General features: G+C 65.5%; 2 protein-coding genes across 2 annotated transcripts; both read left to right on the plus strand.

Moving 5' to 3' along the window:
• The first annotated feature begins 591 nt into the window (after window positions 1-591).
• TMUB1 (transmembrane and ubiquitin like domain containing 1) lies at window positions 592-2,477 on the plus strand. Its single transcript, XM_033065842.2, has 2 exons — window positions 592-1,015; window positions 1,544-2,477. The coding sequence occupies exons 1-2, from the start codon at window positions 660-662 to the stop codon at window positions 1,896-1,898; spliced, it is 711 nt and encodes a 236-aa protein (XP_032921733.1). The 5' UTR covers window positions 592-659; the 3' UTR covers window positions 1,899-2,477.
• A 773-nt stretch (window positions 2,478-3,250) lies between these two features.
• On the plus strand, window positions 3,251-12,637 carry FASTK (Fas activated serine/threonine kinase; the record flags this gene model as incomplete). The annotated part of the gene is given in 12 exon segments (XM_033067098.2): window positions 3,251-3,530; window positions 3,533-3,760; window positions 6,005-6,054; window positions 6,056-6,476; window positions 7,084-7,232; window positions 7,436-7,489; window positions 7,491-7,653; window positions 7,762-7,921; window positions 8,863-8,954; window positions 9,221-9,842; window positions 10,127-10,241; window positions 12,027-12,637. Coding segments are annotated over 12 exon segments (2,421 nt in total), but the record flags the coding sequence as incomplete, so codon positions are not given.
• Window positions 12,638-13,101: the final 464 nt, after the last annotated feature.

Below are 13,101 nucleotides of genomic sequence, written 5' to 3' on the forward strand. Positions count from 1 at the left end.
AGGGTAGAAAACTCTGAGAGACGCCCAAGCCCACCCGCCCTCAGTGTGGCCGTGGCCACCACTGCCCATGTCCCCAGTGACACATCCACAGGAATTAAAACCCGGGAGTATCTAGAGAATCTGGGAGTGACTGGAGCCATACTGGGGGTGACTGGTAGCAACTGGAACTACACTGGGGACAAATGGCATCATACTGGGGTTAACTGGGTTCGTACTGGGGATTACACTAGGAGCAACTGAAACCATACCGGCAGCAGCTGGGATCGTACTGGGAGCAGCTGGGCCCGTGCTGGGGTGACACTGTGAGCACACTGGAACATACTGCCAGTTACTGGAGTAGTGTCGGGAGTGTCCAGGGCGGGCTGGGATCACAGGAGCAGCGACTGGAAGGAACCGGGATCACACCGGGAGCGCCTGGCGCCGGGCCGGGACTACAACTCCCGGCGTGCTCCGCGCGGAGACCACACCCCCGCCATGGCTCTTTCGGCCAGGACTACATGTCCCATCGCCCCCCGCGCCCGGCCGGAAGCGGCGCGATGGCGGCCCGAGCCCGGTCCGGTGCGGCCGTGGCCCCGGCCCCGGTTCCCCGCGGCCCCGCGGGCTGAGGCCGCGCCCGCCCCGTACCCTCTCCCGGTGCGCCCTCCGGTCCTGCCGCCGCCATGGCGCTTATCGAGGGCGTCGGCGATGAGGTGACGGTGCTGTTCGCGCTGCTGCTGGCGGCCGCCGTGCTGGGGCTCGCCTGGGCCTCCACGCGCGCCCCCGAGCCCGCGGCGCCGCCGACTGAGGCGGCCCCGAGCACGGCCCCTGCCGAGCGCAAAGCTCCGAGCCCAGCCCCGGCCCCGGCCGAGGAAGCGGCGGCCTCCGATGAGGCGGTGGGGCTGCGGCACCGGAACCCTCCCGCGGCCACGGCCGAGGGCCCCGCCGAGCCCACGCTGGTGCTGCGGCTCAAGTTCCTGAACGACACGGAGCGCCTGGCGCGGGTGCGCCCCGGGGACACCGTCGGTGCGCTCAAGAGGTGAGGGGGTGCGGGCAGGGGCGACTTGTCCCGGCTGTGCGGTCCCCAGACCCCGCCGGGCGTCCCTCCCCTCCCCGCAGCACCTGGCAGGGGACAGCGGTGTCCTGGGCGGGTGGCTCTGCCCGGGGAGCCGTGCCTGTCCCTGCTGAGGCCGAGCGACAGCCCAGGCTGGCAGGTGACACCGAGGTCACTGATGGGATGGGCACAGCACGCTGGGGTGTGTGGGCAGGGCAGGGCGGGAGGGTGATGATGGGTGAGCAAGGAGGGGGTGAACAGAGGGGACTGTGCTGGCAGGTGACAGCTGGGTCAGGCACAAGAATGTGGGGTCCAGTGTGCAGGGCAGGGTGCGGGGGGCAGGGTGGGCACACTGATGGGATGTGGATGAAGGAGCTGACCTGGCAAGTGGCGCTGGGGGTGGCTGATGGGGACACGCAGGCTCAGCTGCACGGGTGGGCACAGTCACGGGAGGTGGGACAGAGGGGCCTGTCCTGTCCTGTCAGCGTGTGACCCTGTCCCTGTCTCCTCCAGGACCTACTTCCCCGGGCAGGAGCAGCAGGTGCGGTTGATCTACCAGGGGCAGCTGCTGCGTGACGATTCGCAGAGCCTGGCAGGGCTGCACCTGGGCCACCTGAGCGTCCTGCACTGCCACCTGTCCCCGCCCAGCGCGGCCCCCGCAGCCCCCAGCACCCCCGGTCCCCGCAGCCCCGCACCCGCCGCGCTGGGCGTGGGCAGCCTGGCACTGCCTCTCTTCGTGCTGTTGCTGGCCCTGCTCTGGTACCTGCAGCTGCAGCACCGTCACGTCTTCACCGCCACCGCCACCACCTGCCTGGCTGGCCTCACCTTGCTCGTCACCTTCGTGGCCTTCGCCATGTACCGCAGATAGCGCGGCCTAGACCAGCGCCTGGCACACGGGGACCTAGAGCCACGCCTGGGACACTCAGAGCCTGCCCAACCCACCTGGGACACAGGGCTCTGCGTTCAGCCCAATCGACATATCGGGGACATGTGGGGGCTGCCCACTGCACCTCAAGTGGGGGGCTGGGCCCTGGGCTGTGTCCCCCACAGGCCCAGGAGCCTCCAGCAGGCGCCCACCCACACCCTGTCTGCACACAGGGGCTGTTGCGGGAGTGGTGGCTCAGCTACCTCGGGGGGGTCCCAGTGCCCCCGTCCCTGCACGGAGCATCCCCCAGGCACTCTGCCTGCGGAGCTCCTCAGGTGCGGTCCTGCTCGGGGGGATGTCCGTGCCCGCGGAGCTGCTCCTCCTGGGAATGCAGTTTGGCTGCTCCTGGTGCACGGGGAAGGACACGAGCCCAGGGATGCCGAGGGTCCTGGTGCCGGCGGGATGTGCTCCTGAGGTCCCGGTGCTGGGGGTGGCCGCACTCCCCACTGTCCCGGGGGTTCCGAAGCTGTGTTGGGGGTCGCACCCCCCAGCGCCGTTCCGATTAAAGCGGAAGGACTGTGACTGGCCGTGGCGTCCCGGCTGTGCTGCGCCGTGGGTCGGGGAGGGTGACCGGGACACCGGGGGGCGGGGCTCCGGAGGGGGGGGCTCCTGGGGGCGGGGCCTGGCGCCTCCCGCCACGCGCTCCGCAGGGCCGCAGTGCGCCTGCGCCGCCGGCACCGCCCCGCTCCGCACGGAGCTCTCGCTCATTGGCGGAGGCGCCGCGCTCACTCGCGCGCCGGCACCGCCCCGGAAGTGCCGCGCGTGGGGCGGGGCCGCGGAAGATGGCGGCGGGGCTGCGTTCCCGGGCCGTGTCCGTGTCCCGGCGGCGCTGAGTGGCGGCGGTGGCGGCGGGACCGAGCGGCCGCCAGCGCCATGTACGGCTGGGCCGGGCCGGATGGGGAGGAGGGAATTCCGCGGGGGGGGCCTGGTGCCGGTGGATGTCGGAGTATACCCGGGAGAGGGGCGGGCGCTGTGGGGCGGGGGACACCGGGCGGGCCGGAGGGTCCCGGCACCATGGAGCTGGCCGGGACGTGGGCGGGGCAGGGCGGCGGGCCCGGTGCCGGCGAGTTGTGCGGGCGGGGGCGCGGATCCCGGTGGGTGGGGGCAGTGCCTGCCCGGTCGGGGAGTGTCCGCGGCCGCCCGTGCCCCCGCCGGCTCCGTGGGTCCCGCCGGTCACGCCCCCACCGGTCCGTCCCGCAGGGTCCTCCAGGAGCCGCGGAGGCCCCCGCGCCGTGCCGCCCCCGCCATGCTGTGCCCGCTGCTGTGCCCATGGCTCCGCGCTCTGACCCGGGCGGGCCCGCGGGGCCCGGCTGCCCGTGAGCGCCGCGGTGCCGCGATGTTCCCCGCCTGCTGCTGCGCCGGCAAGGCCAGGCCGCGGGCTGCTGCTGCCCCTGGACCCCTACGGCCATTGGCTGCTGCCCACCGTGCACCCGGACGGCGGCCGGGGCCGGGCCCATGGCAAGAGGAAGAGCTGGAACTTCATCCACGAGAAGATGAGCTACGACACCTTCTTCACCATGAAGCGGCTGATCGAGCGCTCACGCAGCGTGGGCGAGGTGCTCCGCTGGGTCACGCAGAACCGGGCAAGGTGTCGGCTAGTCACTACCCCATAGCGCTTCACAAGCTGGGCCAGCTCCTGCAGCAGCAGCCAGGGCCACCCATGGGGGCTGGGGACAGCCGTGGGCCCGCAGGGCAGGTGCTGGAGCAGCCCGAGTTCCACGTGCTCTGCCAGGCCATCGTCAGCGGCTGCGCCAAGTTCGACAACTTCAGCATCGTCAACTGCCTGTATGCAGCGGCTGCGCTGGGTGAGCCACCCCGGGGTCCTGAGGCAGGGCGGGGAGCACAGCGCTGCAAGCAGCGGCCAGGGCCTGGTTCTGGGGAGTTATGTAGTGCTGGATTTGTGGCGGACGGGGCTGTGACCATGGTGGGCAGGAGGGCTTGGGGGGCTCAGCTCAGCAGGGATGCTCTGCTCCTCCAGGGCAGGAGCACTTAGTGTCTCCAGCTGAGCAGGAGGTCGATGCTGGGCAGCCCTGCTTGGCAGGATGTGTATCAGCCACTCCTGGGCCGTGTCTAGGTCCAGCTTGAGTTCCAAGCCCTGAGAACCCAGCAACACCTGAGCATCGATGGGGGAGACCATGGGTTTGGCTGAACTCTTGGAGGGGACAAGCCCCATGTCAGCAGGTGTTTGTCTCCCACTGTGTGGGAGAGAGGGTTTGAGGTTTTTGGGTTCCTGTGCAGCTTCCTTGGGGTGCTGAGCTGGGCAGGCTGCATCCTGAGGGGCTGTGTCCCAGGGAAGGCTCCATCCCTGAGCCTTCTGTGGGCTTGGATGACCTTGCAGGTTCTGCTGCGAGGAAGGGGATGGGGTCTACATCCAAGGAGGAGTGGATAACGGGGCAGTAGGGGGAATCTTCCCCTCTGCCCCACTCAGTGAGGCCTTACCTGCAGTGCTGCTTCCAGCTCTGAAGCCCAACAGCAGAAAGACTTGGAGCTAGCCCAGAGGAGATGCTCCAAGAGCTGGAGAGGGACTTTGAACAAGGGCCTGGAGGGACACAGGACAAGGGAGAATGGTTTTGCCACTGACAGAGGGCAGGGTTATATGGGATATTGGGAAGGAATTCTTCCTGAGTGGGTGGAGAGGCCCTGGCACAGGGTGCCCAGGCGAGATGTGGCTTCCCTATCCCTAGAAGTGTTCATGGCCAGGCTGGACGGGGCTTGGAGTAACCTGGCCTAGTGGAAGGTGTCCCTGGCCATGGCAGGGGATGGGACTGGATGATCTTTAAGGTTCATTCCAACCCAAACAATTCCAGGATTCCACGATCTGGTGGGTGCCTGCCCTCCAGCGCACGGCTCCCCTCCCGATCCTGCTCTCCTTCCCGTTCCCCGCAGCCTCCCGGGCCAGGGCTCGGTGGAGCCGCCCGGCCGTGGTTGACGCAGTAACTCGAGCCCCTGCCGGGGTGGGGGGGCCGGCTCTGCCCGGCGCCGGGTGTTTGTTGACACTGAGCCGGAGCTGCCGGCGCCGCTGCCCTCGCCAGGCTCCCCGTGCTGGGCCCCCCACTGCGCTGCTGTGCCCCCCACTTTGTTTTGTCCCCTTGTCCCTCATTAGCACAAACTCCAGCTTTCTTTTGAGGCCTTTTTACGGAACAAAGTGGCTGCTCAGACCAATTCTGCACGTTCCCCTCCTGAGTTCTGATTAACAATAACCCGCAGTGACTGGCCCTGCGCTGCCCTGCGGCCTGTGCCCGCCCAAATCCCGGGATGATGGGGAGCTCTGGGCCCCCCAGTGCTCTCTGCCTTTGCTGAGGAGATCCCTCCTGACAGCCAGGGCACTGAGCCTGTGTGCAGGCTGGGTAACACGTCCCTGAGCTGCAGGGAAGTGTTTCCCTGGGAGCCAGGTTGCAGCAGCTAAAGCTGAGCTGAGAAACAGGAGAAGGTCAAAAAAGCCAAAGGATTAGTCCCTGGTGGAACAAACAGGGTTTAGTTTGGTCACGTGGGATGTCATAGTTGTTTTCCAACCACAACTTCTTTTTGTTAACTTTTTGAGATGAGTTTTTTTGAGTTCCCAGAGGTCCTGGAAGTCTTCCAGGCCAGGTTGGATAAGGCTTGGAGCAGCAACCTGGTCTAGTGAAAATATTCTTGCCCATGGCAGAGTGCTGGAACCAGATGGGGATTTAAGGTTCCTTCCAAGCCAAAACAGTGTGAGATTTTGGGATTCTATGAATTATTTGTCTTTGAGATGTTTGAGACCTAAGAAATGAACCTTGCTACTGCGGGTGAGCTGCAGGGCTCCCATTGCAGTGGGATGGATGGGAATGCCCCCACAGCTCCAGGCAGTGTTTTCCACGGTGTGGATGCTCTGATGTTCTACCAGTGCTTTGCCTTCCCCCCCCATTCCCCTTCTGGGTTTGGTCACTGACCCAGCACATCCATCCAGTCACGGCAGTGGTGTCCAGCCCGAGCTCCAGCGGTGGTTGTGCCACGGAGCTGAGGTGTGCCCTGTGGGGCTGAGCCATGCCCAGGCTCTGAGCTGGCCTGTGCCCGTTCCCCCGCAGGGCTGCCGGGGGAGTCGCCGCTCGTGCGGGTGCTGGAGGACGAGTCCCGCAGGCCGCCTGGGCCGCTTCAACCAGAAGGACGTGTCGATGGTGTTCAGCAGCGTGATGCGGCTGCACCCCTCCAGCCCCCACCCGCTGGTGGAGTCCTGCCTCAGCAGCCTGGAGCGGCACCTGGAGAAGGAGCGGCACCCCCAGACCCTCTTCCTGCTGCTCTCCTACTACCGGCTGCGGGCGCAGGCGCTGCAGGGCCACGCGGCCTCCGACCAGCAGCTCATCAACAACCGCAAGATCCTGCGCCTGGTGCGGCACACGCTGGGCCAGGTGAGCGCCATGAGGGAGCACGAGCTGGCGCTGCTGGACGAGATGCTGGCCCTGTGTGCCCAGGAGGCCAACAACAAGGCCCTGGAGGCCATCTTCAGCTCGCAGCTCTTCTACGAGAACCGGCAGGAGCGCTTCATTCGCAGCATGGCAGGTGAGGGGTGCCCAGATGGGGTCCAGCGGTTGCCTTCCACACGGGGGGTGCAGGGCTCTGGTCAGGCACAGGACATGGGGGCCTGTGGCTGGGTGGGGGCAGCCCTGCAGATGCCTTCCCTGGCCTTGGGGATGTTTGGGTGGTGGCGGCCTCAGCTGGGCCCCTGCTGAGCCCCAGAACTGGAGCAGAAGGAGCCCTGTGTCATGGCCATCCTGTCATTCGACAGCCCAGCTCTTTGACAGGCTGGGAGCCCCCTGTTACTCTAGTGACTGGCAGGGACCAGGAGCCCCCCATTCCTTCAGAGACTGTTTTCCCACAGTGCCTCCAGGCTGGACACTGTAGATGTTTGGTGGGATTTTGCAGAAGGCCCCACCTGTGCATATTCCAGCAGCGCTCCATCTGTGCCTTCTGGCTGTGCATGACAGGACTCTGCCTCAGCCTCTCACCCTGACCCAGACCTGAGGGTTTTTAGAAGCTGCCTGGCTTTTGTGTTTTTTGGGACTGGCGTTACTGTCCAGCCCTGTCCTGGGCTGTGGTGGCTGTAGAGGACGTGGGGTGGGGACGGAGCTGCCTCTGTGACGGTGTCCCTGCTGTGTTGGCTCGGCAGAGTGGCTGCCCCGGAAGGCAGAGAACCTCACCCCCTACACCATGGCCCTCATTGCCAAGTACGTGGCGCGGCACCGGCTGCGCGAGCCGCGGCTGCTGGACACCATCGCCAACTTCCTGCTGAAGCGCGGGGAGCAGCTCGACAGCAAGGTGAGCGCTCGCCTCACCTGTGGGGTCACCTCTGTCTGTGGGCACACCTGGGCAGAGGAGCCTTTTCCATCCTGGGGGGGCATTCCAGGGGCCATGCCCCAGTCCTGGTGGGTTCTGAGCTCCTGTCCCTTCATGGCACTGGATAGGTGGCCCCAGCCTGTCCTTTGTCCCACTCCTGGCCCCACACTCTTCTCTTGCCACAGGTGATCCAGAAGTTGGTGTTCCCCTTCAGCCGGATGAACTACCGCCCCTCCAATCCACGGCGAGCTCTTCCCCAAACTGGAGGCCATCTTGGAGCAGAAGGCTGGCAGCTCACCACTGGCCACCGTCAACATCCTCATGTCCATGTTCCAGCTCAGCCACTTCCCGCAGACTGTCCTGCACCAGGTCTTCTCCCCCGGCTTCATCAGCAATGTCATGAGTACGTTGGGCCGTGGCCGGGGCGCTCCCAGCCGGGGTAGGGGTGGTCCCAGCAGCGTGGCTGGTGCGGGGTGCCCGTCCCGCCAGCTCCATGTGCGCTGCCCCGCAGGCAGCCCCTACGCGCTGATCGTGCGCCGGTACCTGTCGCTGCTGGACGCGGCTGTGGAGCTGGAGTTCCGCGAGTACAGCGGGCCCCGCCTCGACCCGCGCTACCGCGTCCTCATGTTCGAGCACGCCCTGACCGCCGACGAGGCCAACAGGAAGTACAGGTGAGGGGGCGAGGGGGAAGGAGCACATCCTGCTGTCCCTCGCAGCAGGGGACAAGGTCTGTGCCCTACTGTGGCAGGATCCCACGTGGTGCCGGGATGAAGGCCCCCATGGCAGCTCCAGAACCTGCAAGGTGCCACTCTAGAATCACAGAATCATTTAGAATTGCAGAATTGATTGGGTTGGGAAAGCCTCAGAGACCTCAGTGGAGAAGAGGTGATATTCACACAGGGAGAACTGGTTTGGAAACGCCTCCAAGACCAGCCAGAGTTACCAGCAGCGAGGGGCAGAGCTGGGGGCAGGAGCTGCCTTGCCAAGGCATTCTCACAGCCAGTGCACTCTGCCACTCCAGCCTCACCACACCCCAAGCATTTCAGGGGGTACCAGGAGGTCAGGAGACTGGCGTACAGGCGAAGGCTTTCAGACTGAAAATGAGGAGAGCAAAAGCAGATGATGAAAATGCATCCTGCACATCCCATTTCCCCAGCAGGACCTGGGCAGAGGAGGAGGAGGAGGAAGGGTGCATGCATGAAGGGACTGCACATCTGGATGAAGATGTCATAACAATGCTGGGTGACCTAGCCCCTGAGTCCACCTGTCCCCCAGCACTGCTAAGGTCACCACTGCCCATGTCCCCAAGTGCCACATCCACATGGCTGTTAAATTCCCTCAGGGATGGGGACTCCCCGTTGCCCTGGGCAGTAGTGCCAGAGCTGAGCAGCCCTTTTGGGGGGCATTTGGTGTCCCAGTTCTGCAAGGAGCTTTTCTGCAAAAGGATGTGGGGCCAAGCCCTTCTTGACTCACAACAGCAGAGCCCAAAGCTCCATCCCGGTGCCTCTCAGTCCTGGGGGTTCCCATCTCTGTGTTGATGTACTCAGCACCAGCAGTGCTGGGGGGACATGCCAGCCCCTTCAGTGCCCCCATGGTTGTCCCCTCCTTGCAGCTACAAGGGGCTGGTGGCTGAGGCGCTGCGGCAGCTGGTGGGGGAGGAATGTTACCGGCAGGACGAGGTGCTGCCCCCCGGGTACTGCACAGGTAACCCCCTGGGCTGGCGGGGGAGAGGGCTGCCCCATGGGGTCTGGGGGCGGAGGGTGGGAGGTTATTGGGGGCAGAATGAGCTCTGGTTGCTTTGTCACTGCCTTCCATGTGACACTGCCTTTGGGACAAAGCTTCCTGAGCCCTCCCACTGCTGAACGGGGAGGTTCCCCTGTGCCTGTTGGCTGATTCTGAGTCCCAGATGGGGCACAGAGTTCTGGAGCCCATGTGCCACGAGTTGTTGATCTCTGTTCTCTCTCCTGCAGACTTCCTGCTGTGGATCAACCGCTCAGGCACGGTGCTGCCTCTCTCACGCGTTCCAGCAGCTTCCAGGGCACCCCCAGCCACATCCCCCGTCACCATGTCCCTGCAGTCCAGCGTCCTCGCCCTCACCTCAGATTTGCAGGACTTTGCCCCGTTTGCTGCAGAGACGCCCAGCAGCCCCCCAGGCCCCCGGGAGAGCGGCCGGGCCAGGCGGTTCCTGCCGGCGCTCTGCCCGGCCCCGGGGGGGCCCTGCTTCCAGCCCCCCTCGGACTATTTCTGCGGGCTGAGCAAGGAGCCGTCCCTGGCCAGCCCGGGCAGCTCCACGCTCAGCAGCCCCTCCGAGTGCCTCTCGGCGCCGCCACCCAGCACCCCCGACTGCTCCCCCCGCACCTCCACCGCCTCCCTCTTCCAGTTCCCCATCGGCAAAATCCTGGAGGAGGAGGAGGAGGCTGCCGGCTGCCCTGGCCAGGAACATGGCTGCTTCCAGGGGGAGCAGGCGCAGGAGCAGCCCGAGGAGCGGAGCCCCCCAGGCAGCGAGGACGCCGGCCCCCCGGGCTCGCCGTGCCGGCCCAGCCCCAAGCGGGGCCCGGGTGAAGGGCCACAGGGTGCCGAGGACATCCAGAGGTAGGGAGCAGGGCCACATCCCCGGGTATGGCCTGGGCCCTTCCAGCAGGACAGCCACCCTGGCACTGCCTCGGGCCCCTGCTCGCTGAGACACAGCCCTGGCCCCTTCCTGCCCGTGTCCCCATTGTCCTGGGGTGCTGGATCCAGCTGTCCCTGCCACCAGCAGGGTGTGGGGTCACTTGGGGTGCTCCTGTGCAGCTGCCACGGTGCTGGAGAGCAGGGTCCATGGGGTGGGTGATACTGTGGCACGGGGTGACCCTGTGTTCCTGCTGTTCCCTGGCCAGGGTGGTGCTGTCGGTCAATGACAAGTGGCACTACTGCCAGAACTCCGACATCCTGGTGGGCTCCCGGGCCATGAGGGACCGGCACCTGCGGCTGCTGGGATACTGTCTGGTGCAGGTAAGTGGGGGCTGCCCCACCTCCTCAGGGCCAGGGGACTCAGTGGGTGAGGGGCTGTGAGCTGGCATCCCCATGGATGGATGGGCCCGGACCTGGCATCCCCAGTGTAAACACTCCTGTCCCTGTGAGAGGAAGCAGGGATGACTCATCCTCATGTCTCCTTGCCCTCCCCCACCCCATGCAGGACTTTTTCCATGCAGCTGATGGGTGACACCAGCCCTGATGGAAAGCAGAGACAAGGGACAGTTTGTCCTGTGAGCTGAGACCCAGTCTGAGCAAGGGGAAGGGGAGGGTGGTCAGCCGAGGCTGGCAGACACAGCCACAGTGGTGGCATCAATTGTGGGGCCTCAGGGTGAAATCAGGTGGGGGGGACACATGTGCCGAGGGGGCAGGAGGGAGGTTGGTTCACCTTCCTGTGCCAGAGCCCTGCCTGCCCTGGTTCCAACCCCAGCAGTTCCCTTCTGAGTGCTGGGTCTGCAAGAGCCCTCAGGTCTGCAGCTCCTTTGGCAAAGTCCAGGTGTTGGTTTAGGACGTGCAGTTCCCACGTGTTTGTGGGTGGTTTTAGCCTGAGGATGAGTTTTTTCTGAGGAAAATGGCTCTGGAAATGAGCCCTCAGTCCTGTTCACTCTTGCACATGCAGAGAGGACCAGGATTACAGCTTCCACCGTGCCATCCCACAGCCATTCCCAAACTGTCTCACCCCCTGCTGCTGCCAGGCCGTGCCAGCCACAGCTCATTCTGGAGCTCAGCAGCCCAGAGCCCCGTGTTTGTGCAGAGCTCCAGAGTCCTGTGACTGCTGAGAAATCACCTGGGAGCTGGGCCGGGAGCAGGGCCAGCTCTCCCTTGAGCTGGTGTTGGGGCTGGACTGGGCTGGGCAGGGCTGTCTGTGTCCCTCCTGCAGAAGGCACAGCAGGGACCCCCCTAAAGTGACCTTAAACCCATCCAGTGCCAGTCCCTGCTCCCACTGTCCCAGGCTGCTCCGAGCCCCATCCAACCTGGGCTTGAACACAGCCAGGGATCCGGGGGCAGCCACAGCTGCTGTGGGCTCCCTGTGCCAGCCCTGCCCACCCTCACAGAGAACAATTCCTGCCCCAGATCCCATCCAGCCCTGCCCACCCTCACAGAGAACAATTCCTGCCCCAGATCCCATCCACCTTGCCCTCTGGCACTGGGAAACACTGTTTTGTCCCTCCAGGCTCTTGACCTAAGTCCCTCTCCGTCTCTCTTGGAGATCATTTAGGCACTAAAAGGTCTCCCCAGAGCTTCTCTTTGCAGCTGAACACCCCCAGCTCTCACCTGTGGGTTGAGGGGCTCCAGCCCTCAGAACCCCTCGGAACCTTTATCCCTCTGCACTGCCAGTGCCTGGAGCACTGGTCAGTGACCCTCAGTGCTGCTTTGTGAGTGCTGGTGCTGCCCTCAGGGCTGTTGGACCCACAGTTTTCAGTCTCCCCAGAACCCTGCCACCTTTCCTGGAGGGTGCTGACAGGTGCACAATGGTGGGGTGAGGCTGGAGACTCCTCTGTCTGTGTGCCTGCACCACCTGTCCAGGGCTGAGCTCAGGCTGGACGAGCCTGGAGCTGGGCATTGTCTACACTTCCCATGCCACTGTCCACACTTCCATCCATCCCCTCGGCTGGAACCTCCTTCTCCAGGGAGGGATCTGCGACCTGGTTCTTCCTCCCACCCCCACAGAAGGCTGGAGGGGGTTGGGGGCTGGAGGTACTGGGGATGCAGCGGGGCCAAACATGCTGTCATGGCTATGACATCCTCCCTCTCCCCTCACAGCTGCCCTACACGGAGCTGGAGAAGGTGAGTGGCATCGAGGAGGCCAAGCACTACCTGAGGCAGAAGCTGAGGGAGCTGCGCTTCTGAGGGACGGATCCGGGGGGTGTGGGGGGCCAGGTGGGTGCTGCCAGCCCCTTCCCCTGCGCAGGGGGATACGGAGCTGCCCCCCATCCCGGGGGCTCAGGGGGATATGGAGAAGCTCCCCATCTTGGGGGGCCAGGCTGTGGGGCCAGGCTGTGGGCACCTGCTCCTGCTGTGGGGCTGGGGGAGTGTGAGATTATTTATTGCCGTTATGGGGGGCTGGGGTGTGACTTGAGGGGTGCTGGGGAACGATGGGGGGAGGTACTGGGGAAGGTCCTTCATGGCCCCCCTGCCCCGGCTCTGCTACTTCAGCCCAGTTTGTCGCTGCAGGGGCTGTGCCTGGCCTGGGCCTGGCACGGGCTGTCCCTGTGTCCCCAGCACTGGGGACAGGGCAGGGGGCCCGGGGGGCTGCAGGGGATCATACGCAGGGCCAGGAGCGGGTGTGCACATGGGGCTGTTCCCAGGGCCTGGGCCCGCAGGAGGGGGGTGTTAGGGAAGGGGGAACTTTCCAATAAAACTGGTGAAAAGTGTGCAAAGTCCGGTCTCTTTATTAGTTGAAGGCAGCGGGGTGGGCCCCAGCCCCCGCCAGCCCCCGCCCCGATAGCCCCTCAGGCGCTGCTCGGAGCAGGCCTCCCTTGGCAGGGGGGTCCCCAGCACCTCTGCCCTGAGCCGTGCGCCCGGAATAAAGCTGTTTATTGCCTTTGAATTGCCTGTTCCACAACCCCGCGGGCTCGGCTGGCGCCTGAGTGTGGGGCGGGAGCCGAGGGGCTGCTGAGGGCCCGGGGCTCTGTCCCGGGGTGCGGGCACCAGGAGCCCGAGGGGCTGGGCCTGGCCCGGGGCTCCTGGGCAGGGCCCGGGGCGGTGCAGGGCCCAGGGCAGGCAGGGCCCCGGGACTGCGCAGGGCCCCAGGGCAGGCAGAGCCCCGGGACTGCGCAGGGCCCCAGGGCAGGCAGGGCCCCGGGACAGTCCAGGGCCCCGGGACAGCGCCGGGCCC

The sequence above is a fragment of the Catharus ustulatus genome, chromosome 1 (assembly GCF_009819885.2).
Source record: "Catharus ustulatus isolate bCatUst1 chromosome 1, bCatUst1.pri.v2, whole genome shotgun sequence".
Classification (NCBI taxonomy): Eukaryota; Metazoa; Chordata; class Aves; order Passeriformes; family Turdidae; genus Catharus; species Catharus ustulatus.

Bases quoted from the DNA above. Each gene is read 5' to 3' on its own strand.
- TMUB1 (XM_033065842.2), top strand. From the start codon at position 660: ATGGCGCTTATCGAGGGCGTCGGCGATGAGGTGACGGTGCTGTTCGCG. The intron at 1,016-1,543 runs GTGAGGGGGTGC...TGTCTCCTCCAG, and splicing joins ACCGTCGGTGCGCTCAAGAG to GACCTACTTCCCCGGGCAGG.